Genomic DNA, 27301 nt, shown 5'->3' with positions numbered 1-27301 from the left:
TCGACATGCTCATTGTCAGTCAATGGTCGTTAGCACGGGCAATTATCTGTAAAAGCTAATAACTTAAGTGCTAACTAATTCTTCATGTTTGACAGATACATTCCTGTAACCCTGTATCACATACAATGAATGTCATTGTGCACTTCCTACTGTGTGCCAAAAATTGCAAAAAAAAAAAAAAGCACATAAACACATCAACTTAACCCCCAGTATATATTCTGTACGAAACAAGCAAAGCTGTTCCACATACAGATTTCATCAGGGCCGGGAGTAATGTACTCATAAATCACCTCTGCTCTTGGAGAGAGATGAGAAGAGGGGGTAGGGTGGCGAGGAATCTAATCAGCGCCACAAGCATCTGTAATCAGTATGCCCTGGGCACGTGCTGTGCAAGTGTAGTGTTTAAGTCGTGTTTTTTTTAACGGAAGTCCTTCAATAAATACACAAATTGAGTCTCCGAAGTCTTAATTTTATTTCGGTTACAAACAACTAGCGAACACCTGTGCACAGTGTGGCAAGTCCTTAATGCCGGTCACGAGCAGCGAGGTTGTGCTGGAGTGTGTCGCGCCACCCCTGTAGAGCTCTAAAAAAAGGCCAACGGTGTGCCTGCATTCCCTTTTAGGTACATAAAGGCAAGGGTTGGCCTTTAAACATGCCGGTACGATATAGGCATGTCTTGGATAGGTAATGCCCTCCTGACCGTGCCAGAAAGACGACAAGGCACTGTTAAAACTTTTTTCAATACAATTGCAACTATCTTATTCGATTACAATGTCTTCATTACAGATTATGACCGGTGGTCTTCATAATAGCGTAGGACATGTCCAGCGAGAATGGGCCCAGCCACCCGGGTGGCAGTATAGAATTAAACAAGGGCCGCCCATGTGGCCTGCACATCGGCGGCTTGCTTCGGTCACGATGATTACGTTAACCTGTAAACATTACAAGCCATCAGTCAGGATTATGTTGGCAGTGACATATATAAAGCATGACAATGCCCAGAAGAGTACAAACCAAACCCAGCCCGCTTGCCTAAAAGGAGACCGGTGCTTATTACTACTGTCGGGTCCGTACACTAGGGTCAAGTCTTTGCGACTGCAGAACACTAGAAAGGCTGGAATAACATACTGGATGCCATTCCCTGCGTAGGCACCGGTGACGCTTACTAGGATTTCAAGGTGGTTTGTACAAAACGCCACAATGATCGGAGGCACCAGCGTTATGAGAGGAAATACAATACGGTCAACGAGCCATGGATACGTGCCGCCTTCCCGATGGAAGAGAGTCTTCCAGTTGTTGCGGAGTGTAACTGCGATGATGGGGAAATTGGTGCTAATGGTGAACACTGGGAACAATCCGAGAAAGTAGCCAATCACCGCAGGTACGAAAGGACTGCATCCGCTAAAGTTCAGAGTGTACATGTCCATCAGGCTCCCGGATGAGAAGCAGAATATAGCGGTGAAGCAAAGAAGGCTGTAGAAAGACAAGACCAAGAAGTAGTCCACAAGGATCAGTCCGGTCAGGTGTTTCTTTCTGGACACGGGTGTGATGAGTGAAGGCAGAGAATGTTGGCACATGAATGAGTAGACACAGACCCCGAAGAGATTTCGGATCCCTGAAGAATCTGTCATAGGGGGTGTACCTTCCCCTTTACCTTCGCCGATACGGATAAGTGCCATCACTATCATGATGATGAAAGCTGCGGTGAAATACAAAGTGAAAGAGTTAAAGTTATGTGAATAACCTAGAACGATCATGAGGTCTCGTTTTTTTAGGATTAGAGGCTCTGTTTTTTTTCCCCCTCCAGAAATTTTACTGTACGCAATTGGGCAGTCAAGAGTTAAACTGTTGTCTTTACGATTTATGAGACTGACTCAGATGAGAACAAAGTGGCAGTAAAGCTGTGAAAACTCATTACCCGCTCCATAAATCACCAGGAGAAGGAGGCCCCTGACACTATCACCTCTCCTCCCCATGGTGAGGCAAGGACAGAGCCCCCTCTCCAGCATGGGGAGCAGCAAAGGGTTAACGGAGTCTTCTTCTAGGCATGCGCGTTCCATGTGGGTGGGGTGCTGGAAGGTTGTGTTTTGTGACATTTAAACGTGATCTGGTTTATGGATTTGCTGGAGGATTTTAATCTCCATTTGCCTGCGGGTACTTGGAGCCGATACGTTGCAAGGAAATGGATTTTTAGAGAATGGGGGAAGGCTCAGAAAGAGTTTTCACAATATTTCTCTGTCAGTGGCAGAAAGGGATGTGGAACTGCTCATCAATCAAAGTTTGTTCCTTTTATTTAGCTTGGGCAGCGCAATTCAGAAATCTATCAATAACTTCATTTTAGGAACTTCATTCTCATAAAGTTAGTTAGAACTACAGACAGGTCAATCCAATTCAAGATCGTCAAATGTAATAGCAATCAACCAAAGCAAAACTATTCCGACCAACACAAATTAAAGGTGCTGTATAATATTAGAAGAAAATAAAAAGAAACTTGAGAAACAGCGCCACTCTTGTCTATGGGCTGTGTCTGGTATTACAGCTCAGATGCATTAATTTGATTTCAAAAGGAGCTGTAATACCAGACTTAGCCGACGGATAAGAGTAGCACCGGTTCTGGGAAATAAAAGCAGACCAGCCCATCAGTTCCTAATATTTAAAGCTACAGATACCACTGTTTGTAAAGAATAAGAATCAGACAAGTGATGGCAGAGAAGGTCCTGCAACAGATAAAAGGATAGAGGTTAAGTGTCTAAATGGTGGCGGCCCGTTTGCTAGGATCCCCATTAATTTGGGGGTTCCTGTGTACACCCAAATAAATGGAGCTGTGGCCGAGCATGTGTGCTGGCGCTCCATTCCTTTTGATGGAACTGACGGAAATAGAGTAGAAGTGCATGTACTGTGCCATCTCCGGTGGTACCACCGAAAAAAATGGAATGACATCTGACGTGTTTGCCGCAGTCAGACAATTATCCACTGTTGGATAGCACATAAGTATTAAACTTGACAACTTCTTTATTTAGGTTGCTACAATATATAATGAAAACAAGACCATGACATTAATAGGAGTATTCCGGGACTTTTACTATTGATGACTTATCCTCGGTATAGATCATCAATAGTTGATCGGCCGAGGTCCCCCCTTGGGATCACTGCCGATCAAGCTGATCGTCCGGACTGCTGTCAGTGGTCAGGACTAAAGATGAGCGAGCAAACTCGCTAAGGACAATTACTCGATCGAGCATTGTCCTTAGCGAGTATCTCCCTGCTCGGGAGAAAAGGTTCGGCTGCCGACGCGGGTGAGAGGTGAGTTGCGGCAGTTAGCAGGGGGGAGCGGGGAGGAGAGAGATCTCCCCTCCGTTTCACCACGCTCTCCCTCGCAGCTCCCTGCCCGCCGCCGGCAGCCGAATCTTTGCTCCCGAGCGGGCAGGTACTCGCTAAGGGCAATGCTCGATCGAGCAATTGCCCTTAGCGAGTATACTCGCTCACTAGTCAGGACCTGAAGTGTAATATCTGGCTCCTCATTGTGGTCTAGACAAACTTGATATGCTCCAAGTAATACTTTGTGATTAATGGAACACCAGATACTGAGCATAAAAGAGGATTAAGCCAGAATTGCTGTTTTTTGTTCATCCTCCTCCAAACTTTGCCTAAAGGGTTCTTTCACATTTAACTAGAATATTTATTGGGTTCCTTAACCCATTTTTATGATAAGGCATTCTTATAGCATGTTAAAGGAAATTCAAACTTGCCCTAAGCCACGCTGTGGCCCTTTATAACCCATAGATAGTAATATCTGTGTGTGTATAGGAGTCATCGAACCTCATATACACACATGAATAGCAAAATAAACCGGACATCAAGAAAAACACATTTAAAATAGTAAGATGGCCTAACAACGCTAAACAAGTCTGTACAATTATACCAAATTAAAGAGCGTCCATTTAGCTCATAAGCCTCCCATGTAAAGCCCAATTGCCCACACGGCAGTGCCAAAAGCGATCACACAATGCTTCTTTGTTCCTCACTCCATGTGACAGATTCCCTTTAACTGGAGAAAAATGTCACCACTAAGAAGTCGGCATCCACAGCAGCTCTTAATCTATATCAGCAGCGATGCAAAGAAACCCAAACCGCGGCCAGCATTGTGTTGGTGCGGACAAGATTTATTCCTATTGCGTAAATGAGAATATAATAATGCCACAAACACCGTGTAACTACATTCCCGGCACTCACCTATCCATCTCATAAGCGAAGTCAGAATCTGGAGATATTTGGTCTTCTGCACATTAAAGAAAGTAAACGGTCCGAGGAACAGAGTGAAGACAGCCTAGAAGAACAAAAAGAAAACGGCAGCAATGCATTTTCAGGTTGGATTTTTTTTTTTTTAAAGGAGAGTATTATAACCCTATGGCGTATGGAGATAAGCAGGGGGTGCAGAGAAGAGGAAAGGGCAACACGGGAGCTCGGCTCTTGGGATTGGTGGGAGCGTCACCGATCAGGCTTTTATCACCTATCCTGTGGATGATTTGAGTCATGTCAACAAGAACCGTCATGTAAACGATGATTCTCTTCCTACTGTGACCCCTGTCATTGGCACTTTCCATAACCTCCGTTCATATAATCGGAGACTAACCACACACATGAAGCTCAAATGCAAGAGTAGGCAATAGGACGGCAGCATTCCAAAAAGTGGCAGTATTTAAGGTTAGAAGCTTCACCAGTAGACAGAACTGTTTCGACTCCGTTATAAAGTCTTATTCAAGTTTCAGTCTTGAAGAAGACCCTTTAACAGTCGAAACGTTGCTAACTGATGATTTAGGCTCTAGCCTGAAATAAACATGTTTTTTTTGGAATACGGACGTCCATTTGCCTACTTCTGCGTTTGTGTTGAACGCTGAATGGACTGGGGCTACTCCAACCAGGACGGACGGCTGCATCCATTTATTTGGAGGACGCGAGTGCTGCTCCTAACCGGTTGCCTGGACGAGATCCTCCCGGCTCTGAAGTCAGCGAATCGACTGCGATCCATCAGTAATTTATTTAATGCACTATTACAGGGCTGAACAAAACTCGGTCACTGTGACTACTGGAAAATTGGCCCCGGCACTTAGATCTCACTCCCTGCACTACAGGGCCAAGTGCTATCTATGTATAGGAGGAAGGCCGGCTGCAACAACAGAGGAAGTGAGGAGCCGCTAACCAGGGAAGCTGTATATTGATGACTAGCTTGGGTGCCCGATACTGAACGCGTGCAATACAAAGCGTGTCTTTTAAGTAAGAAAAGAGGATATCAGAACGTACACATAAATGTGCTGAAGGACACCTATGCTGATTAATGCTATGTTAATGTATTAAGGTAAACAGTAAAAAAACTGTTTTGGGGGCCCATAGCAACCAATCACAGAGCAGCTTTCGTTTTACCTCAGCACTAAGAGGATTAAATACTGTTGCCAATAGCAACCAATCACAGAGCAGCTTTCGTTTTACCTTAGCACTAAGAGCATTAAATACTGTTGCCCATAGCAACCAAAGCACAAAGCAGCTTTCATTTGCTATTCTGCTGAGGTAAAATGAAACCTACACCGTCATTGGCTGCTATATATTATACTGGTGGGTAAAATAAAAGCAGTGCTGTGATTGGTTGCTATAGGCAACAGCCTTTAAAGGGGTTGTCCCGCGAAACAAAGTTGGGGTATACACTTCTGTATGGCCATATTAATGCACTTTGTAATGTACATTGTGCATTAATTATGAGCCATACAGAAGTTATTCACTTACCTGTTCCGTTGCTAGCGTCCTCGTCTCCATGGTGCCGTCTAATTTTCAGCGTCTAATCGCCGGATTAGACGCGCTTGCGCAGTCCGGTCTTCTTCTTTTCTGAATGGGGCCGCTCGTGCCGGAGAGCGGCTCCTCGTAGCTCCGCCCCGTCACGTGCCGATCCTAGCCAATCAGGAGGCTGGAATCGGCAATGGACCACACAGAAAACCTGCGGTCCACCGAGGGTGAAGATCCCGGCGGCCATCTTCACCAGGTAAGTAAGAAGTCACCGGAGCGCGGGGATTCAGGTAAGCACTATCCGGTTTTCTTTTTTAACCCCTGCATCGGGTTTGTCTCGCGCCGAAAAAAAAAAAAAAAACATTTCGGCGCGGGACAACCCCTTTAATTCTCTTAGTGCTGAGGTAAAATGAAACCTGTGCTGTGATTGGTTGCTATGGGCAACAGTATCTAATCCTCAGTGCTAAGCTAAAATGAAAGCTGCTCTGTGATTGGTTGCTATGGGCAGAATTAGGAATGACAAAATAGGCAAATGATTGGTGGCTCCGCCAGGGTTAGGCTGGGGCTTAAAACAGTCCTGAAACACAAATTTTCAGCGCTCAGTCTGACTCTTCTAGTGGGAATTACTTGTTGGAAATAACCAGGAATACTAAATCGAGGACGTAGAATCCATTGGTAAAAGCAAATGTGGGGCTTGCTGCATTAAAATTCAAGCAAAAGGCAAAAAAATGCAAATAAGGTTGCCAAGACAACCAAATTTCAGATTTTTTTTTAGCCTTAATAACCTTCCCCGGGTCGATATTATACTACGTGCAAAATGTCATGTCAATCGGTCGTACAGTTTGTGCGTGATGCTCCAACAGACAGACAGACATTGACAAATATATAGAGGATTGGTGGGCCATGTCATGCGTGTTGTGTCATCCCTGATGGGTTGTGTGCACATCCGCCCTACAATGTTCTCAGATTCTACAATGTTGAGATTTACTGCCTGCAGTTGGAATTACCAGATAAATCCTGTAAGCATCAATCCGCCTGATGTTTCCCCAACAGGGGTCGGTATCATTCTTCTCTCCAGCTTGAGTTCCACATGATTCATTTCCAGTAAAACTGAGAAAGGACAGAAAGTAACACAATTTTATAGTCTACATAACGGCACATCCCTGTATACGGAGCTCAGGGCATCGGTTATGTACAATGTATGACTGATATATGGCGCAGCACCGCACATAACTAGTCTGACCGTGAACTTGAGAGCACAGGGTGTAATATATAGAGCAGAGGTAATGGGATCAGGACTTTATCACTTCAGTAGGACACACACCGCTAAAGAGAGCGCACAGGGGAGTTCCCTCAATTTCATCTATTTGCTGTTGGGAAAGGATCCCAACGGCGTCTCACGTAGAAGTTTATAGAGGGATTACTCGCTTCTAAGAGGATTTAAGGCCTGTTTGGATACCTACTCCACGCAGCGCAGGGTGAAGGTGAGAGAGGGAATATGTGAAGAATTAAAGTTGGATCTACTATTGGTCAAAAGTGTCATTCTGAATGGCTGTATGGGCTATCCATATGCAACAGAATGAACACGGTGAATGTCTCGACAGTCCTTTACTTAACGACAGTCCACGTGTTTTTTTTAACGTGGCCATTAAGGGGCCTTATGCCACAACATTGGGATTTTTTCGGTGCTGAAGCATAACCCCCGCACAGGTAAAATGGAGCGAGTGTGTAATGACACCTCAGCTGTAGTTGGCAGTCTGTGTCAGAGGAACCTTCAATCCTGGTCATCTAACCCTTTAGATGCCATGGTTAATAGCAAGTTAATAGACAGTAATAGTAACATTTAAAGGGGTTTTAAAGGACTCCAACACTGATGATCTATCCTCAGGACCGGTCATCAATATCAGATTGGTGGGGGTCTGCCCCTCGGGACCCTCACAGATCAGCTGTGTGAAAAGGCTGTGGCACTTGGGTGAAGGCTGCGGCCTCTTCACTGCATGCCAGACCCAGTACTGTACATTTCCTAGTAGTTGTGCCTGGTATAGCAGCTCAAACCCATTCACCCGGATGAGACCAAGGTGCTCTTAGTCCAAGTGTGAGGTCACTGGACGAAGAAGTGGCCACAGAGCTCACTTGAGCACTACAGTCTCTATAAACAGCTGATTGGTGAGAAACCCGAGCGATGGACCCCCCCACCAATCAGATACTAGTGACCTATCCTAAAAGGTAGGTCGTCAATAATGGAGTTCCCCTATAACAGGGAAACTCCATCCACGACTAAACGTTACCATTAGGACAATACACACATCAATCTCATACCTTCGCCTGGCTGCTTCTATCCCTACATATGAGGTCCACCACACTGGTGCCGTTACATACTATTGCTACAGTTAGAACCAGGGTGCAATGCCCTCTCTCCATGGGTCAATGTGGATAAATCCTACCATAATCACTGACAATTAGATAGAATCCTATCACACAGTTATAAAAGATCACAAGTCAGTCAATATGGTTCTATACTAAAATACGTATATTATACATAAAAGTGCAGGGTTTCATAGACCAAAGGGTGGGGGGGGGGGGGGGTCCATGATGGAAACTTGCATTTTTTTTGCTGAAGGTCTTCTTTAATTTGAGTCCTCAAAACTACCTGCAGCTCTATCTATTTTCTGGGTTTTCACTTTTGTGAAGAATTGCCCTTCATCATCAATACTTACCATGTGACCTGAACGAGGGACAGAGGTACAGCCGTTGCATATATAGCCAGGTCCCCATACAGATATACAATGATGCACAAATAGAACAGGTTTACACCAACTGTAAGAAGAAGAAAAAAAAAGATATAATAAAGACTGCAGGCTGGCACTTTTTAATAAAAGGGCACGAGTATTACTTTACTTGGTTCTACTTGGTAACATGACTCCCATGGCACCGACGTGGTACAGTTGGGAGGCTTAATATGCAAACTGTGAATGTCTGAAAGACTTCTTAAGTGTGCAAGAAACTTTTGACAATTTTTTAAATATGAATTTAAAATTAAAACGTAAAATCCCTTTAACCCCTTCCCGACTGCCTAACAAATAAACAGCAGACAGCAGTGTGCCAGTTTGCTGAGCTGCCATATATCTACGGGCCTCCTTTTCTGAGCCTCGTGTGGCGCAGAGTGATAGGGCAGAATGCGGTCCTAGGCTCTCGCATGGGTCAGGTCGCCGGCTCAAGGTTGACTCGGCCTTCCATCCTTCCGAGGATAAACAAATTACCTGAAAGTGCTGTGGAGTAAGTTGGTGCTACACAAATAACAAGTCCCCCCTGGCTTCCAGCTATGGCTGTAACTAACCGCCTCTGATTTTGGCGCTGACTCGATTGGTTCAGGTCCTGATAAGGCCAACTGGATCATAAGCGGTTAGTTTAACCCATCCCAAGCTGCAGGAACACCACGATTGGTGGGTCCCTTAAGCGATCAGCTATCACAGTAAGTAACATCGGGACCTGTTCCAACGGTTACAGTGACAGCGGTGACTTCTGTGCTGAAGGGCCCTGCCAATGGTGGTGTTCCTGCAGCATAGGAGAAGTCTGACCTCAACCTTTCAATGCAAAAGCAATAATAACCAATGTGAACCGAGACTTCCAGGCATGTGGGGAGGAAGTGCAACTGTGATCACTAGTAACAGTAATAGAATGGCCTGTTACTAGAGATGAGCGAGCATACTCGTCCGACCTTGATGCTCGTTCGAGTATTAGGGTGCTCGAGATGCTCGTTACTCGAGACGAGCACCACGCGGTACTCGTCTCAATTAAACGAGCACTGACCATTGAATTCAATGGAGTCGGCAATACAGCCGGCTCCATTGAAAGCAATGGGCTGCCGGCGAGCGCGGGATGAATTGTCGGGAAGGGGTTAAATATATAAGCCCTTCCCTGCAATTCATCCAGAAATGTGTAAAAAAAAAATAAAAAATTATATATATATATAATTATATAATTTTAATTTTTTATTTTTTTTTTTACACATTTCTGGATGAATTGCAGGGAAGGGCTTATATATTTAACCCCTTCCCGACAATTCATCCCGCGATCGCCGGCAGCCCATTGCTTTCAATGGAGCCAGCTGTATTGCCAGCTCCATTGAATTCAATGGGCTAACATCGTTCTTCTCTGCCACAGCTGTTACAGCTATGGCAGAGGAGAACGATCTTTATGCTGACAGTGCGGGGGGGGGGGGGGGGTCTCACTCTTGCCACTATTGTGGCTTAATAGTGGGACCTGGGAACTTGAGATGCAGCCCAACATGTAGCCCCCTCGCCTGCCCTATCCGTTTCTGTGTCGTTCCCATCACTTTCTTGAATTTCCCAGGTTTTCACAAATGAAAACCTTAGCGAGCATCGGCGATATACAAAAATGCTCTGGTCGCCCATTGACTTCAATGGGGTTCGTTACTCGAAACGAACTCTCGAGCATCACTGAAAGTTCGACTCGAGTAACGAGCACCCGAGCATTTTGATGCTCGCTCATCTCTACCTGTTACCAATACATCCCTGTTATCAGTGGTCTGTATAGATAATGTCCTCCCTGCTAACCTGTAAAAAAAAAAAAAAAAGTGCAAAAAAATAAATAAAAAATGTGAGAACATATGCAAATAAAATGTAAAAAAAGCTAAGAAAAATAAAAACGCAAAAAGCACAATTGCACGTACTAAAAATATTTCTGTACATAGATCATCATCCATATACAGAGGCTAAGTGAGGCTAAAGCTAAGGGAGGAAGCTCCAATTTTAAACAATAAGGAAGCCCCACTTGTCATAAAAATAAAAGGAATAAAAACACACTGGGGAAAACTCAAAAAATAAAATAAATCCCTTTTAGAATACAGCATTTCAAAAGCTTAAATTCTGCTCTGGGCTGCAACCCCCCCTGGTCATGAAGGGGTTAAGAGCAATGTCTCTAATGCCATTCTACCCACCATATATACCAGCAGTCTTCAGTAGCGTACATATACTCCTGTAAGAACAGGACTAGATACAGGAAGATGTCAGGCGCTTCCAACTACGGGATGTACTGAATATTTCACCCGCAGAATTTCCCAACCTGTTGTGAAGCTCATAGATAACGGAACGATGGGACCCCCCGTGTGACATTGGTGATGAGCCATCTGTTGCCCTAACATCGCTACAGACAACGGTTATTAACTACATATGCCGTAAAAATATCATCTATAGCTGCGTGTGAGCAGATGCTGCCATAATGGCCTGAGAACCCTGTAAGTTAGTGTAACGGATAGCACCACGCTATGGCAGAACTAGGAGCAGTCGTTTCTATACAAGCTATAGGGAACCGGAAATTTGCCATCTGCCTCGTCAGAAGGCCAGGCTTCCCGTCTGTCCCTCCCTCATGCTTTACACTCCTTCATTGCTTGTGGTGTAGAAGTGCAAGTTCAGCATTAAAATCCCTGCATAGAGAGTGGATTTCTATTGCTCAAGAGCAGTGGTATTATACACTGATCATTAAGAACTCCAGAAGGGTCAGTGATTCGGGGAATATTCCGATTTCCAGATTGAAGTCGGGAAGGAATTTTTTCCCTTAAGGCCCAATGTCCACAGGCGGATTTTTGCTGCGGAATCCGGAGCCGGTGTTCTGCTCTGGATTCCGCGGCAATAAGCCCCCATAGCATGCTTTGGTAAAACGATCCTTCATGTCCATGAGCGGAAACCAATTGCGGTTTCTGCTCGCGGTTAAAAAATAAATAATCGCAGCATGCTCAATTTTGATGCGGTTCCCGTACGGACGGCTTCCATTGCAGTCAATGGAAGCTGTCCGATCTGCATGAAAGCAGGAGTTCAAAAAAAAATAAATAAATAAAGAAAATGTACTGCGCATATGTGCTGGCTGGCACTGCCACACAAATCCGTAGTACAGAAAAAAGAAGACTTGGACAGGTAAGCAGGGTCCTCGGCCGTGGGCAGGACCAGATTCCGCTGCGGGCTCCCGAATGCGGAATCCAACCTGCCCGTGGACATGAGGCCTAAATGGGGAAAATTGGCTTCCACCTCATTGGGGATTTTTGCATTCCTCTGGATCAACGTTGGAAAGAAGGAAACGGGGGGGGGGGGGGCTGAACTGGATGGACAAAGGTCTTTTTACAGCCTAACATACTACGATACATTGATTGAACGGTTAGAACTTTTGGAATTGGAGCTGTAACCCCGGAGTACAGCATACAGTCTGCTAAGCAAGTTTTTAGTGGATCGGTTTCAGTGTGAATGCATGTTAAAAATGGGGAAATCAAGCAATCTGAGGGACTTAAAACAAGGCCTGGTCATCAGAGCTGGAGATTTACTGGGGTCACGATTTCTAAAAACTCTAAGGCCTCATGTCCACTAGCTAAATGGAATTGCGGATTCCGCAGCGGATGTTGCCCATAGGGAATCATTGGCCACCCGCGGTCCATTAAATTGATTTTTGCACCCGCGGATGGCATTTTAGAAGAATTGCGTTTTTCACGTGCTGGAGAAAAAACGCAGCAGGCTCCATTCTGCCGTGGATTCTGCGCGGATCGGCAACATTGCTATCACATTGATAGCAATGTGTGGGGATATCTGTATGTAAAAAAAAAACCATTTAAAGCAAATCTGCGTGGAATCCACCACGGAAATCAACGGCAGATTCTGCGCGGATTGTATTTTTCAAGTGGACATGAGGTCTAAGAAGTGCAGCTACTTTTTAAGAATTGTTCTAATGAACAGACCGTGCTTGATCGAGGAAACTGCAGCTGGATACAGCACTTGTACCCCATCTAATGCTCGGCACGGATGGGCCAGCAGATGACCAGTTCCTGCGCCACTGAAGTGTAAGAGGTCCAAGAAAAAAAATGAAAGACAAGACTCCAGGGGGCAAAAGTGTGAAAAAGCAGATCCCTGATGAATTCAGATATTTGCATTAGGCCAGCTGCACATGAACTTACATATTGTGTACTTGTTGCGGGCTATAGATTGCCATGCACTATCTTGGCATGTATGCGCACCACGATAGAACATGCTGCGATCTTTACTGTGTGCGTATTTCACGCAATATGTGTGATCGGCATCATGGAAGCCTATGGCAGATTGGTACAGCGGATTCTGCACTCAAAATGCGCTGCAACAACATGGTTGTTTGGAGGAGTCCTTATGCTGATGGGAGGTCAGAATGTGGTGCAAGCAGCATGAATCGATGAACCCTTCCTGTAAGTTGTCAACAGTTCGGGCGGGTGAAGGTGAAGTAATGTTGGGTTCTTGGCACACCCCGAGCCCAGTATTCCTTTGATACCTAGTGGAATCTAAATCTTAATTGACTTCCTTTGAACAACAGAAATTCAACAGACTTCTAGATGGGGGTCTCTTTAAAAAAAAAAAGGGGGCAGTGTAGATTACAAGAAACTAATAAAAAAAAGAATATAAAAATGTTTAATTGGGCATTTGTTACACTGAAGTAAAGTGGATCCAAGAAATCTCAACTGTAAAGCCTCATGTCCACGGGGAAAATCAGGCCCGCTGCGGATATGTAGCGCGGATTTCTGCTGCGGATCAGTGTGGATAAGCTCAAAATTGTATTTTATTGCATGCGGATGCGTTGTTTTTCACACTAGAGGTGTTTTGCCCACTTTACCCCACCTCCCAGTACTTTCCCCACCTCCCAGCCTTGAAATCTGCAGCAGATCTCTCATACCTATTTAATTCACATTTAAGATCCGCAGCGGATCTCCCACACCCATAGAGATCAATGGGGGCCACCCGGAGCGTGATCTGCACTAAAGGGAGCATGTCACGTTTTTTTTCCCGCACATGAAATTTTTAAATCACTTTAAAATACCATCCGTGGCCATTTATCTACCCGCGGGTGGTCAATGCATTCCTATGGGAAATTTTACATGCGGATCACGCGTGCAGGTGATTCGCTGCGGATTTTAAAATTTATTTTCCCCATGGACATGAAGCCTTATAGAGTATAACATTACTAAAACAAGAAACCAGAGCCAAAAATCGAAATTAAATTCTGCTGTTTTCACTGCTCAGTAATTCGCCTAATCGTGGAGTAATACAAATACATTTCTGTACATTCACAGGAAAGTACAGCCACCTTTTGGCATAGCGCAGTATTACAGCAGATACATTGCCAATGAGTAACTTACAGCACAACAGATTGCAAATAATTTGGAAAATGCTTAAATCTGTGTGTTACTAAATGTAGCAGTGTTTAACCCTTTCCAATCCACTGTCTGACGTCTGAAGACATTCTGATTGAAGGCTGTACTGCCCCAATGTCAGAAGACATCCGGCAGGGTAATTTTACTGTAGATGACCAGCCGCTCTGTTATCGGGGGCCTCTCTAGCATGTCACATACCGCAGTGCTGGCTCTAGCCAGCAGATGGCGCCATTGTATAATGGCAGAAAGAGAAAGCCCCTAGGAAACCCTGATTATAAAATTGGATTGCAAAGGGTTAATACTTGAATCCCTACCTTTATTAAAGAACATGGAGGCCATCTGCCCCATCTCCACCCGCTCCACAATTTCATATGGGTCCGACAAACCCCGACGCTCTGAAAGGAAAAAAATAGATGTATTTTTTTGTTGTACCAAATCAAATTTAAAAAAATTAAAATAATTTAAAAAAATTAAAAAAAAAAAAAAAAAAAAAAGAAGAAGAGGAAAAATATCTGTACCGTCTCCCAATAAGGGTCTCCTCACACATATTTGTCAAATACTCACGCACTGAAAGGATTGGACGGATTTCAGAATTTTCATATCCATCATGAGATTCGTTATCTGAGTTTTCGGAGGAATCTGCTTCCTGAAAACAGACAATTTGTCAGAACCGAGACAGACCTGGGTTTAAGTATAATCGTCTATGTCCGGCCCTGGTAATCCCGGAGGAGTGCAAACCAGCTGTAAGTGTATCACATAGACATTATATACAGTGGATATAAAAAGTCTACACCCCCCTGGTAAAATGCCAGGTTTTTGTCACGGTAAAAAAATCCGCCCACATGAATCCTATCAGATTTATTTCCACCATCAGTGTGACTCGTTATCTGGAATGGAATTCCATTGGAGAACAAATCTTCGAGGGTGGGGGGAAAAAAATAATGTTTTTAATAATTATGCACAACTTAAAACTAATACTTTGTTGATGCACCCTTGGACTTTATGACAGCATTCAGTCTTTTTGGGTCGGTGTCAATCAGCAGGGTACATCTTGACTCGGCAATCTTTGCACGTTTTTCCTTGCAAAAGCGCTCCAAACCTGTCACATCTGGCATCTCGTTTGTAGCGCCCTCTTCAGGTTAACCCACAGATCCTCAATAGGATTGTGGTCTGGGCTCTGGCCACGCCATTTCAAAACTGTGATCTTCTGGTGACGCCATTCTGTGGTTGATTTGGATGTCTGCTCTTCATCTCTAGCTTCTTAGCCGAGGCCCGAAGGTTTTGTACCAACATTGCCTGATATTTGGAACTGTTCATAATTCCCTCCACCTTGACTAAAGCCCCAGTTCCAGCAGCAGAACAGCCCTCAAGCATAATGCTGCCCCCGCCATCTTCACTGCGGGTCTGGCGTTCCTTTGGTGATGCGCAGTGTTGCATTTGCAGCAAACATACCCTTGGGAATAATGGCCAATAGTCCAACCTCAGGCTCTTCAGACCAGAACACGTTCTCCCACAGACTTCTGTCAGACTTGTAGGTTGTGGCAAAACATAGTCGAGATTGGAAGACTTTTCTAACCAAGGAAAACATACATCTTGCCCCCCTACCCCATAGCCCAGACATATGAAGAACACAGGAGATGGTCGTCATATGCACCACACAACCAGTACTTAACAGAAATTCCTGCTTACTGTTGCTGTCGGCCTCTTGGCCGCCTCCAGGACCAATCTTCTTCTGGTCTTTTCAGGAATTTTTGAGGGACGTCCCGATTTTTTATTTTTTTTTAACATGACAAAAACCTGGTATTTTAACAGGGGTGTGTAGACTTTTATATCCACTGTGTACGACTCCTTATATATTATATATACGTTAACACTTTGATGACTGCTTAGCCCTTTTTGTCAGAGGTTTTCATATTCTTATGGTTATCTTATACTTATTTGCGATTCCTACGAAGTTGCAAGAACTGAATGTGTAAGAACACCAAAGTGAAGTAAGGGTACGTTTCAAACTGAACGTCTTTGGACTCTGGAAGACATTAAGAAAAGAAAAACACCTTTAAATCTAAAGCATAGGCATACATATTTTAGAACCAGGCTATAAAACTTATATTCTTGCAATTTTTTTTCTTAAAAGGGATTCGGTTACCAAATTCATGAAGCCTGACACAACGCTGAGCTCTGAGTCACGGAGGCGGGTGGTACTAGCCGCTCCCCGCCCATGGCATGCAGAGTGACAGCTTCCTCCTTATATACAAAAGGGGAGAAAGCTGTCAATCTGCATTATGCGGGTGGGAAGAAGCCGGAACAACCCGCCCCCACGACTTGGAGCTCAGCTCTGAGTCAAACTTCATGAACCCGTTGACAGAATCCCTTTAAGGGTACGTTCATACGGGCTGTAAATTCAGCAAGGAAAACCTCTACCACAGATTTTGCTGTGAAACTATGGAATCTGCAACATATATGTAGAATTGCTACGGATTTTGGTGTGAATTCAATGTAGATGTCATTCCCTCTTTTGAAGGGGAGAAAGTCTGCAGCATATATTAACATACTGTAGATTTGAACACTGCACCGCAGGTGAACTCACCAAGAAGAAAGTGAGAGTGACAACTTAGTTTTGATTACAACTAGAGATGAGCGAGCATACTTGAGCAATTACTTGAGCGAGTATTGTCCTTAGTCAGTACCTGCCCGCTCGGAAGAAAAGATTCGGGTGCCGGCAACTTGCCGAAGTGAGCAGAGGGGGGCGGGGGGAGGAGAGAGAGAGAGGGATCACCTCTCCATTCCCCCCCTCCCCCGCTCTCCCCCACCGGCACCCGAATCTTTTCTTCCGAGCGGGCAGGTACTCGCTAAGGACAATGCTCGCTCGAGTAATTGCCCTTAGAGAGTATGCTCGCTCATATCTAATTACAACCAATTCACTAAAGGGTTAAATTAATAGAAAGGGAAGGCTTAAAGAAGTTTTTAGAGTGCTAGAGAAAATAAAAAATGGGCATGCAATAAAAAAAAAAAAAAAAACTAAATTAAAAACTTACTACTACAATCACCTGCCGATCAAGCACTGACGCTCCTGTCCTCACTGCCGTTCTCTGTTTACACTGGCTGCAGCGGCGACCTTCCGTAACCACACAACCACTGCAGCCAATCACTGGCCGCAGCAGCATAAGGTAGCTAAGTTAAGCGATTGGCTGCGGTGGTCACGTCTGTATATGGAAGGTCACCGCTGCAATCAAAGTAAACACAGACCAATGGCGAGGATGACAGCATCAGCGCGGGATCGACACAGTGAGAATAACTTGCATTAATCCGTTTAACAATTCCCAGCCCTCTGTACGTTTTTTTCTAGAACTCAAAAACCCCTTTAATGCATACTGCACGTGCATCCATGTCACTGAAAAAGGTCAAAACATAGCTGTGCGATCGGAGAGGAACCGGTTATGTTCTGTTTGATTGTTCTGCAGTTGACTTTTCTTTTCAAGACCAGCTTTCTCTGACATGCCTGCTTGTGGAGCTGCAAGTTAAGAGCTTAGCAGGCTTTTAGTGTGAAGAACGCCACCTGTGACCATTATCGCTTGTGGTAGATTTGTTGCAGCTCCATATATTGCTCTGAATGGTACGCAGAATTCCATACACATGCTGCAGAAATATCCCCATTCAGATGCATGGACAGATTTTCAGTCCAAATCTGCAGCGTGTGCACATACTCTATCTGTTCATCCCTCCTTTACACTGACATGGCTGCCCAAACTGATTTCATAGAGAGAATGTCAGTATCAGTATCAAAGTATCAGTGTCATTAGAAGCACTCTCATTGTTGTAGCCGCGCAATAGGACAAACCTGTGATGCTGCACAAGCTGCTTACTCTGTAGTATTTCTTAGGAGCAAACCTTTAGCACAGTGTATACTGAAAAGTACGAGCACTCCGTGTGCCAACACTTTGCACCACACACTGAGAATGGTACCTCTAAGCATTACTAAGAATGAACTTACCACCTCCTTCTCCCATCTCTTCCACCGCAACTGGGCATTGGCAGCCGCCATGGCTTCAACAACAAAGGTTGTTGTCATGTAGCTAGGGCAGAAGAGTATCAATTAGTTAGTAGGATAGGGTTCGGCTAAATGTGAAACTGTGTTGCATTCAGATAAATTAAAAAAATTTTTTCAAGTATGTTTTAGGGGTTTCCAGGGTAAAAAAAAAAAAAAAAACAAAACATGGCTGCTCTCTTTCGGTGGCTTGCGTCTGGTATTGCAGCTCAGATCCACTGACATAAACAGGGCTGAGCTGTAGAACCACACGAATTATGGACCGGTGTTGTGCTGTTTTTGAGAAAAAAAAAAAAAATCAGACGTGTGCGTTTTACTAATCCTGGACAATCCCTTTAAGTGGAAGTGACCTTTAGGGTATGTTCACACATAGCAGAAATAGTGCGCATTTTCAGCCGATTTCACCCATTCAATAGATGGGGTGAAGCCTGCGGTGGATCCGCACCAAAATTCAAGTCACTTTTGACTTTGGTGCCGATTTTCCATTACCGGACACCCGCACCATTTCTGCTAGGGGTGAACGTACCCTAAATGGTGGTATGTGTAGCTGCACGTTATAAACGGCCTCATGAACTCCTCCTTGGGTGGTGAATTAATGCAGTATGGTGTTGGCACCCTGTGTACTCACCTCATAAATGCCAAGAAGATGATGAGAATAAGGCTCACCAACCAGCCAGCATTGGCAAAGGCCTTAGGCATTGTGAGGGCGCCAGTGCCAACAATTAGGTTAAACATGTATACCAGTCCGACCTGCACAGAAAACAAGTTTTATAAATGCAAGCTGTGACGGAAAATAACATTTTACACCCCAGTTTCAGGTAGGGCCAATGGGGGTTATTTTGTATTAGTCGATGGGTCGATCAGTCCCAGCTAATCAGTTAATATGGCAGCCTGCCACCTCTTCCATCAAAGGTCGCAAAAGAACAAATCGAATTTGTTTAACCCTTTCGCAACCGTTGATGTTAAGTTTACGTCGCTGCTGCCTGGGCTCTGAGCAGCAGCGACGTAAATTTATATCACTTGTTCCACTGGCAATTGCGCCCCACAACAGGTAAAACACCCTGTTACTAACAGCCTGTTAGGGTGCCATCATCGGGACCTGATCGGATCATGCCATCACTGACAGCCAATCACAGCGCTGACTGGGAAAGCTTGTATACTTGCCTTCTCCTCTCCTGTCAATGTGAGATTGAAGGAGAGATAAGAACACAGAGTGTACATTCTACATTAACCCTTTATATTACAATCCCCTATACTAATCAGTTATCTAGAGATACATTAAATTTATAAGGGTACGTTTACACGCAGTGGATTTTGCTGCAGTTCAGCACGAAAAAAAATCTATAGCCCATTTTGCGCTGTGAATTTTGGCGCGCAGGAAAATCTGCTCAAAATCTACGTCGTTTGGTATGGATTTTGACATGGATCCGAAGGCGATTTCACACTTTCAAATGTAGGGGTGAAGTCTGATACGGATCTATATCAAAAGCTGCATAAAAATCCACACCGGTGGTGCAATGCGAAATTTGATGCAGATGTTCTGCAGCGGAAAAAGCACACCAATTCTGCTAAATATGAACCTACCCTTTACTAATTTATGTAATAAGTTAATGTATTAAAATTAATCATCAATACGATGTTAATTATCATAAAGGGACCCTCTCAAGTCCCCACTAGAGATGAGCGAACGTACTCGTTTAGGGCGATTTCGCAATCAAGCACCGCTTTTTTCGAGTAACTGACTACTCGGGTGAAAAGGTTCGGGGAGGGGCGCCGGGGGTGAGCGGGGGGTTGCAGAGGGGAGTGGGGGGGGGGGGGGGGGAGAGAGAGAGCTCCCCCCTGTTCCCCCCGCCCCCCGAATCTTTTCGCCCGAGTAGTCAGTTACTCGAAAAAAAGCGGTGCTCGATTGCGAAAATCGCCCTAAACGAGTAGGTTCGCTCATCTCTAGTCCCCACGTGTTAGGTGACATGACAGGGTGCCGGGTGAGGCATTTGTTTTATACTTTTATAGGCAGCCACTTTCCTTACTTCAGGGGACCCACTGGATACATAGAAAGCGGATTCCTGCTTCTCACATGCTACTCCTGAACTTTGCTGTTGAGTTTTACCCTCCCCCTCTTACAAGGGCCACAACACAAAATTAAAATCATGTTCCGGGCCCCCCACAGGCTCATGTGTCATACCATCGTGTAGTGCACCCAAGCCTTTCTATCCAAGTACACTACTGTTATTTCAATATAAGCTCCCCGTATTGAGATATAGCGCTGGAACCGGCTTCCTGACTACACCCTGTATAGTAGCCATACATTCTTCAGGTTATTATGGGATCAGCACATTAGTATTCTACATTTGTTACTCTACCGCTGTTCAGTTCTTGGAGTTAGCAAGGTCACCGATATAGCTCTGCGGTAGTCAGCGGCTTTACTCAACCTCTGGCCCTAGTCGAGGAGCTGATACAGCAATTGGCTTGCTTAAATTGAGGAAGTGTAAATAACAGTCACTATGGTTAAACAGATCTGTAAAACCACATAAAGAAAGGTGCGTTCTGTCTAAAGGACATCTTCAAAAACGATCTGGGAAATGGTACTCGGCAGGCCACTATCTGAAAGAGCATCTGTCACTAGTGAAACAGCCCTTGAACGAAAGACAGTAGACATACCAATATCCACCACGCATTTGAATGACTACCCATGCTATAGGCAAATACAAAGGTGCCTTGGGTTAAGAGTTTAATTCGTTCCGTGACGGAGCTCTTAACACAAAAGACTCGTAAGTCAAATCAATTTTTCCCATTGAAATGAATGGAAAAGCCAGTAATCCGTTCCGGATCGTGAAGCTCTCCCACTGATTTTAATGGGGATGGCGTTGCCCCATTGAAAGCAATAGGACGTCAGCACCCCTGCAGTGATTTTTGGGGAAGGGCTTTAAATATAAGCCCTTCCCTGAAAACCAACCCTAGCTGTAGTAAAATAAAAAAATAAAAAAATATATATATATATATATTATACACATACACACACACATACATATACACACACACACACACACACACACACACACACTCGCCTGTCTGCCGGGGCTCAGGCGCTTCTAGCCACCGCTTGTTCTCCCTGCGGTGCTCTGAAGCTTTTTACAGCAGGCGGGGATTAAAAATGCAGGGAGGACAAGTGGCGGCTAGACACGCCTGAGCCCCAAACTGCGCTTACCACATTGCCCAATCTACACTTCCTTCATCTGGGGACCGGCCGGGTTTGTTCTTGTGATCAGTAGGGGTACCAGCAGTCAGAACCCCATGATCAGCTAATTATCCCAAATCTTGTGGATAAGGCTTACACTTATTGGAACTGGAATATCCATTTAAAGGGGTTGTCTCGCGGCAGCAAGTGGGGTTATACACTTCTGTATGGCCATATTAATGCACTTTGTAATGTACATCGTGCATTAAATATGAGCCATACAGAAGTTATTTACTTACCTGCTCCGTTGCTGGCGTCCCCGTCTCCATGGCTCCGTCTAATTTCAGCGTCTAATCGCCCGATTAGACGCGCTTGCGCAGAAGGGTCTTCTCCCATCTGTTCGGTCCGGCACAAGCGGCATTCTGGCTCCGCCCCCTTCTACGTGTCATCGCGTAGCTCCGCCCCGTCATGTGTGCCGATTCCAGCCAATCAGGAAGCTGGAATCGGCACACATGATGGGGCGGAGCTACGCAATGACACGTAGAAGGGGGCGGAGCCAGAATGCCGCTTGTGCCGGACCGAACAGATGGGAGAAGACCCTTCTGCGCAAGCACGTCTAATCGGGAGATTAGACGCTGAAATTAGACAGAGCCATGGAGACGGGGACGCCAGCGCAGGGAAGGTAAGTGAATAACTTCTGTATGGCTCATATTTAATGCACGATGTATATTACAAAGTGCATTAATATGGCCATACAGAAGTGCCTAACCCCACTTGCTGCCGCGAGACAAACCCTTTAAGTATGGCAGAGGTTCCGTTATGGTGTGTGGATATTTTACGTGCCATGGCCTCAGTCTGTGGTTGAAGTGGCAAGAACCATGAACACGGAGGTGAACCCTGACATTCTAGATGATAATGTGCTGGTGACAATGTGATAATACTCTGGGAACGGTCAGCAATACTTCCAACAAGATTATGTGACTTGTCACACATCAAACACTGTTATACGTTGGTTTGAGGATATGGATTTTCCACGATTGGACTGGCCCACACCCTACTGAAAATCTTTGGGATGAACTGGAACATCGGGTCAGGAATTATAAACAGTGTTCATCTTCTTTGAGAGAATGACAGATGTTTGCAGGATGAATTGAGGGAAATACCAGCTGCATTGTACCAGACATTAATACAATCTATTCTACAGTGAGTATCTGACATCATTAGGGCCAAAGGAGCCCCACTAAGTATTAACTAGTACTACTACTTTTGATTCTTCCTTAGGTGTCCAATTATATTTGGTAGGATAGAGTACGTAGAATGCAGAGCGCCATGTTGGGAACCAGGTTTGCTTGCTTTTGCCTATTAAAGTGGACTCCTGTATTTTATAAGCGAGACTTTGAAGATATCATGTAGTGATTGATGAATAGCAGGCGAGTGGCTTTCCACAGGTTAGTTTGGGCCACGAGGTTGCTTGGGCCCCTAACAGCAGAACCACCTTTACTGCCTCACTGTCAGCTATGGGAGTGGAGTCATGATGGAATTTCCAGAGGACTGAAGGTGAAGCTCCAAGGTCACTTCATTCTTGAGATCAGTAGGGATTCCATTGATGACCACCCAATGAGGGCAACATACAATGACTATACATTTCATTGTAAAGGAATTTAATACTTCTGAAATCTAAGACTACCAACGGCACACGGAGATCACATGAAAATTACATGCACTAAGTATTATTCCCTGGGAATCACATGTGACTTGCTTCTGAAATCTCACAAATTCCATGTTTGGGAGATTTTAGAAACAAGCTGAATGACATGAAGAACATAATCTTTTCTAACCTACCATTTTAGTTAATAAAGGTGTATTCACAATACTTACAAATGGAGAATAGAGCTCCCCGGTGTCTGTGATATCACCTGCCATGGCTGGGGTGGGGTAGGGATGACAGAGGGGAAAAGGGGCAGGGGAAACCTAGAAAACAAATGGAAATGACCAGAGTGAATTATATATTAATACTTCATTCCACCTTCACAATCACATGAGCAGCTCATCCTATGTGGTGGGGTCTACTATAAATCAATACAACATCCCACCATATAAGACCAGGTACTCGAAATGTCATTTCACCAAAGTGAGGTCAGTTTCGGACCCGGACCCTTCTGAACTAAAACAAGATCCTATAAAATCTTTAAATCCCTACACAATCCTATAGGGACTGAGGCTCGGTTCACTTCCTGGGGTCTTGCTACCGTAATATAAGATACAATGTAGAAGTATTACAGAAATCAGAAACTGCCTCGGATCATGTTTCTTGCAGGTGGGATACAAGAGCCTGCTGTGACGTCTCCAGATCGGAGAAAACATACATGGAAGGTTTAGGGCGCCTTCACACTTGCGATATTGCTGTTTTTTTTTTTAACGTGAATGTCAATAGGACTTGCGATTTTTGTGCGAGGTGTTTTTAACATTAGAAGGTCCTATTGACATTTGCATTAAAGAAAACAAACAAAAGAAAGCAGCAATATCGCGATCGCAGGTGTGAAGGCCACCCTTAGGGTGCATTCACACGAACGTATATCGGCTCGGGTTTTACGCCGAGCCGATATACGTTGTCCTCGTGTGCAGGGGGGGGAGGATGGAAGAGCCAGGGCCAGGAACTGAGCTCCCGCCCCCTCTCTGCCTCCTCTCCGCCCCTCTGCACTATTTGCAATGGGGAGAGGCGGGATGGGGGCGGGGCTAATTCCACGCTACTAAACGGTACTAATAGGCGTTAGTACCAATTAGCAGTTTATGCAAAATGATCGCTCAAAAGCCATCTTTTGAGCAATGATCTTTGTGTGTAAATGCACCTTATTAGGGGGTTCAGACAATCTATAGCTCATGTGTATGTATGGGTAGCTTTTAACAATACAATGCTAATTGCCAGGTTCCATTGTGCTTGCAAGTTCAGCCCAATAATTGTTGGGAAAAGGTTAGCGCTGGCGGCTTCAGCGAAGGATCATGTAAAAGCAGCTTTACAATGCTTTTATAGGAAGGGATTTCCTCTAGTAGATCAAATATATACATAGGGATTATCCAAAAATGATGGTTCTCGGTGACCTTTGAAGATTCACAGGGCGGATGTCTAAACTCCATGACCCGATTGGTCTGAAAATTGAGGTTTTGATATACATTTTAGTAATGAACAAATGGGCAACGTTTTTGTAATAATCAGAGATGTCCTTGAATGACCCCAATAGGAATGGGGCTTGGGTTTTCTTTGATGATCCCTCAGAACGAGATATTAGGGTAAAGAAAAAAAAAAAAAGATATATATTTTTTTTTTATTTAGCTGCCCATACACATTAGATGTAAGTTGGCTGAATCCGCTGACTTCTAAGAGACCATCCAACTGGCTATTTTTTATGGGGTGTCCCAGCTCTGCCCTGATGCCAGCTGTCAGGGTAAAGAAGGATTGGACATGTCTGATATCATTATGCCCAATCCTTTGCTGACGTAGAAGATAAGCCGCTACCAGACTGCTCCCCTCTACCTATGAAACCAGATGTAGCTATATGTACGTACATACGTGTGCGGGGAAGTGTATGGGGAGGTAGGAAGGAATAGCCGTAGGATGGACTCGCATTTATTAACCCTACTGTAAGCTATGCCACATTAAGGGACTTTGGCAAACTCCCTTCCAACAACAGTAGAAAGGGTTAATGTTGGGTTGGTAGCGAACCTTTATCCAAGGCATTTTTTTGTTAAAATCGTAATGAATTCAGATTCTACCTTTTGGTTTGTGGCGTTGTGAATATACACCATTTTATTGCTGTCGCCGTCTTTGCATTATATTATTGCCACTCGTATCCGTACATTGCGGCGTTATAATAACGGGACGGCTCTACAATTAACCTACATTAGCATGCTAATTTAGCAGTTATTAATCACCTGAAACTACGTCTGTCACGCAAGAAGAAAGCGGCTAAATATACTGACGAGCATTTACATACCGAGCGAGAGCAGGTAGGTCTACAGAATATGCAAGGAGGTGCGTGGAATATTGCGCAATTCCACTGGAAAAAGAACACATCTGGAACTAATTAGCCATTTCAATCTGTGTGTCTCTGTTTGCCGCGCGAAAATGAACGCGCCTTGTGGGCGCAAAAAAGTACAGAAGAATGTCCTGACGCACACAAAAAAATATCATCATCATTCATTCCACGAAAACTCAGGTGCGTGCAAAAACGCTTCCGCTCGTGTGAAGGCGGCCTTAATACAAATTGCTACGGATTTTGCTTAGGGTTACCTGCGGATCTGCTGAAGATCAGAAAGTAGGGGGGGACACTCGCTGCAGCCAATCACAGGCTGAGGCGGTCACATGGATCAAGGCATCATTGCTGGGAGAGACCAGAAGGTAAGTCTGCACCAAAATGGCGTGGATTTGGTACTGTGCGATTCCATACAGATATGCTGTGGAAAGTCCGGATGGATTTTCTGCAGCATATCCACCCTTAAACCCTCCTGGCCGTACAAGTAGCACTAGTTTTAATTAAACAGATTGACCCTCATTTAACATGATTGACCAGGTGGGTGTGAACTGCACACCATGTAAGCCACGATTTGGCTGCTACGTTTTGGCATATGCGTGAATAGCGGTCAGTAGGGATTCCCATAAATCCTATAATGGAATGTCCCTCAACTGTCCGGTATCTAAAGCATAAGAACTAGAAGACATAACCCGCCATGGGCTTTTTGGAGGGGCAACTAATTAGTTAGGCTTGACCCCAAATACTTGGCAAACAAGCAGGTGTCTGCAGGTTAAGTGGCCGACTGCCCAGCTTAGTGCCCAACATCTGGCACACAACACACAGGTATACAGTAGCCTCCACCTCCTAACATATGACATCTCTAAGGACATATTCAGTTGGCCGTATGCCAGTTGTGTTCGAAAAAGCTGGAGGAACTTGCATCGGACAACCGGCGGCGGGGCCCTCCCCGATGGGACGGACAACCGGCGGCGGGGCCCTCCCCGATGGGACGGACAACCGGCGGCGGGGCCCTCCCCGATGGGACGGACAACCGGCGGCGGGGCCCTCCCCGATGGGACGGACAACCGGCGGCGGGGCCCTCCCCGATGGGACGGACAACCGGCGGCGGGGCCCTCCCCGATGGGACGGACAACCGGCGGCGGGGCCCTCCCCGATGGGACGGACAACCGGCGGCGGGGCCCTCCCCGATGGGACGGACAACCGGCGGCGGGGCCCTCCCCGATGGGACGGACAACCGGCGGCGGGGCCCTCCCCGATATACACAGGCTTATTTTTGGGTATGAAAAATTGGCCACACAAATATCCTCGTAGGCCATTACGGGGCCATATGCTGTCCAAGGAATCCACGGACAGCCCGTGGCCCCATGTGTGAATGGGCCCCAATCAGAAACAAGGACTGGCACTTATGTCTCTGAAATACTCTGTTCTACCCTTCAGGCCTCAGATACAGCCGGATTACAGATCTTGGTTGTAGGGCTGGATCTCAGTAAGGGTCCTTTTACATTAATTTGCTGGTGATACCAGTGCCAATCAACAAGATCGGTGCTCGTCTACCAGGTCTTTGCGCTGGCCGATTCAGACTTTAGAGGGGATGAACAATTGATCATACGATTGCTGGCCCCTCATAGAGCATTATTGGTAACATGTCCCCCTTAACATGAAATGTGCCGGCGACAACAAACATTTTTTTGCACTGCATAAAAGATGTGATCCGTTTACAAAGACGCCTTGGCTCATCCGGCGGGTGATCAGCAGCGCCGTCACACGGCAGGATCATCGGGCGTGTAGAGGGCCCTTAAGCCAAACTTCCAACGCTGACTCACTCATAAATGCCTCGTGTATAATCATTAGCAATACATTTGCAGTAATAAAAGGGAACATCAGCCTTATTATACACCAGGACACACTGTTAGATGGTTTTATTGTAGAGTTAGAACTTGTCTTTCGACTCCACAGCCTTCTTTTTTTGCACGGCGCTGTAATGGCGCACATGTAGTAATGCGAGCACCTTAAACGGGTCGCCCGGTCCAAAGGTAATCATGGCCCATCTTCAGAATAGCCGTCACTGGGGACCACCACCGATCAGCTGATGTGAA

General features: G+C 45.2%; 1 protein-coding gene across 2 annotated transcripts in view; it reads right to left on the bottom strand.

Annotated features, from left to right (window-relative positions):
* Nucleotides 1-448: 448 nt before the first annotated feature.
* TMEM104 (transmembrane protein 104) overlaps nt 449-27301 on the bottom strand; it is a 28549-nt gene continuing 1696 nt past the window's right edge. The window contains exons 2-10 of one of the 2 annotated variants that reach the window (XM_066587312.1): nt 23053-23145; nt 18628-18749; nt 17946-18027; nt 14519-14600; nt 14269-14349; nt 8493-8592; nt 6783-6885; nt 4234-4327; nt 449-1699 (exon numbers count right to left, since the gene is read on the bottom strand). In XM_066587312.1, coding sequence (XP_066443409.1) covers nt 942-1699; nt 4234-4327; nt 6783-6885; nt 8493-8592; nt 14269-14349; nt 14519-14600; nt 17946-18027; nt 18628-18749; nt 23053-23097 — 1467 coding nt within the window. In that variant the 5' untranslated portion in view covers nt 23098-23145 and the 3' untranslated portion in view covers nt 449-941. The remainder of the gene's footprint in view (nt 1700-4233; nt 4328-6782; nt 6886-8492; nt 8593-14268; nt 14350-14518; nt 14601-17945; nt 18028-18627; nt 18750-23052; nt 23146-27301) is intronic. The other variant, XM_066587313.1, reaches the window with a different exon arrangement.

The sequence above is a fragment of the Eleutherodactylus coqui genome, chromosome 13, assembly GCF_035609145.1.
Source record: "Eleutherodactylus coqui strain aEleCoq1 chromosome 13, aEleCoq1.hap1, whole genome shotgun sequence".
In the NCBI taxonomy this organism is placed as follows: domain Eukaryota; kingdom Metazoa; phylum Chordata; class Amphibia; order Anura; family Eleutherodactylidae; genus Eleutherodactylus; species Eleutherodactylus coqui.
This window is presented reverse-complemented; position numbering and strand designations above follow the sequence as displayed.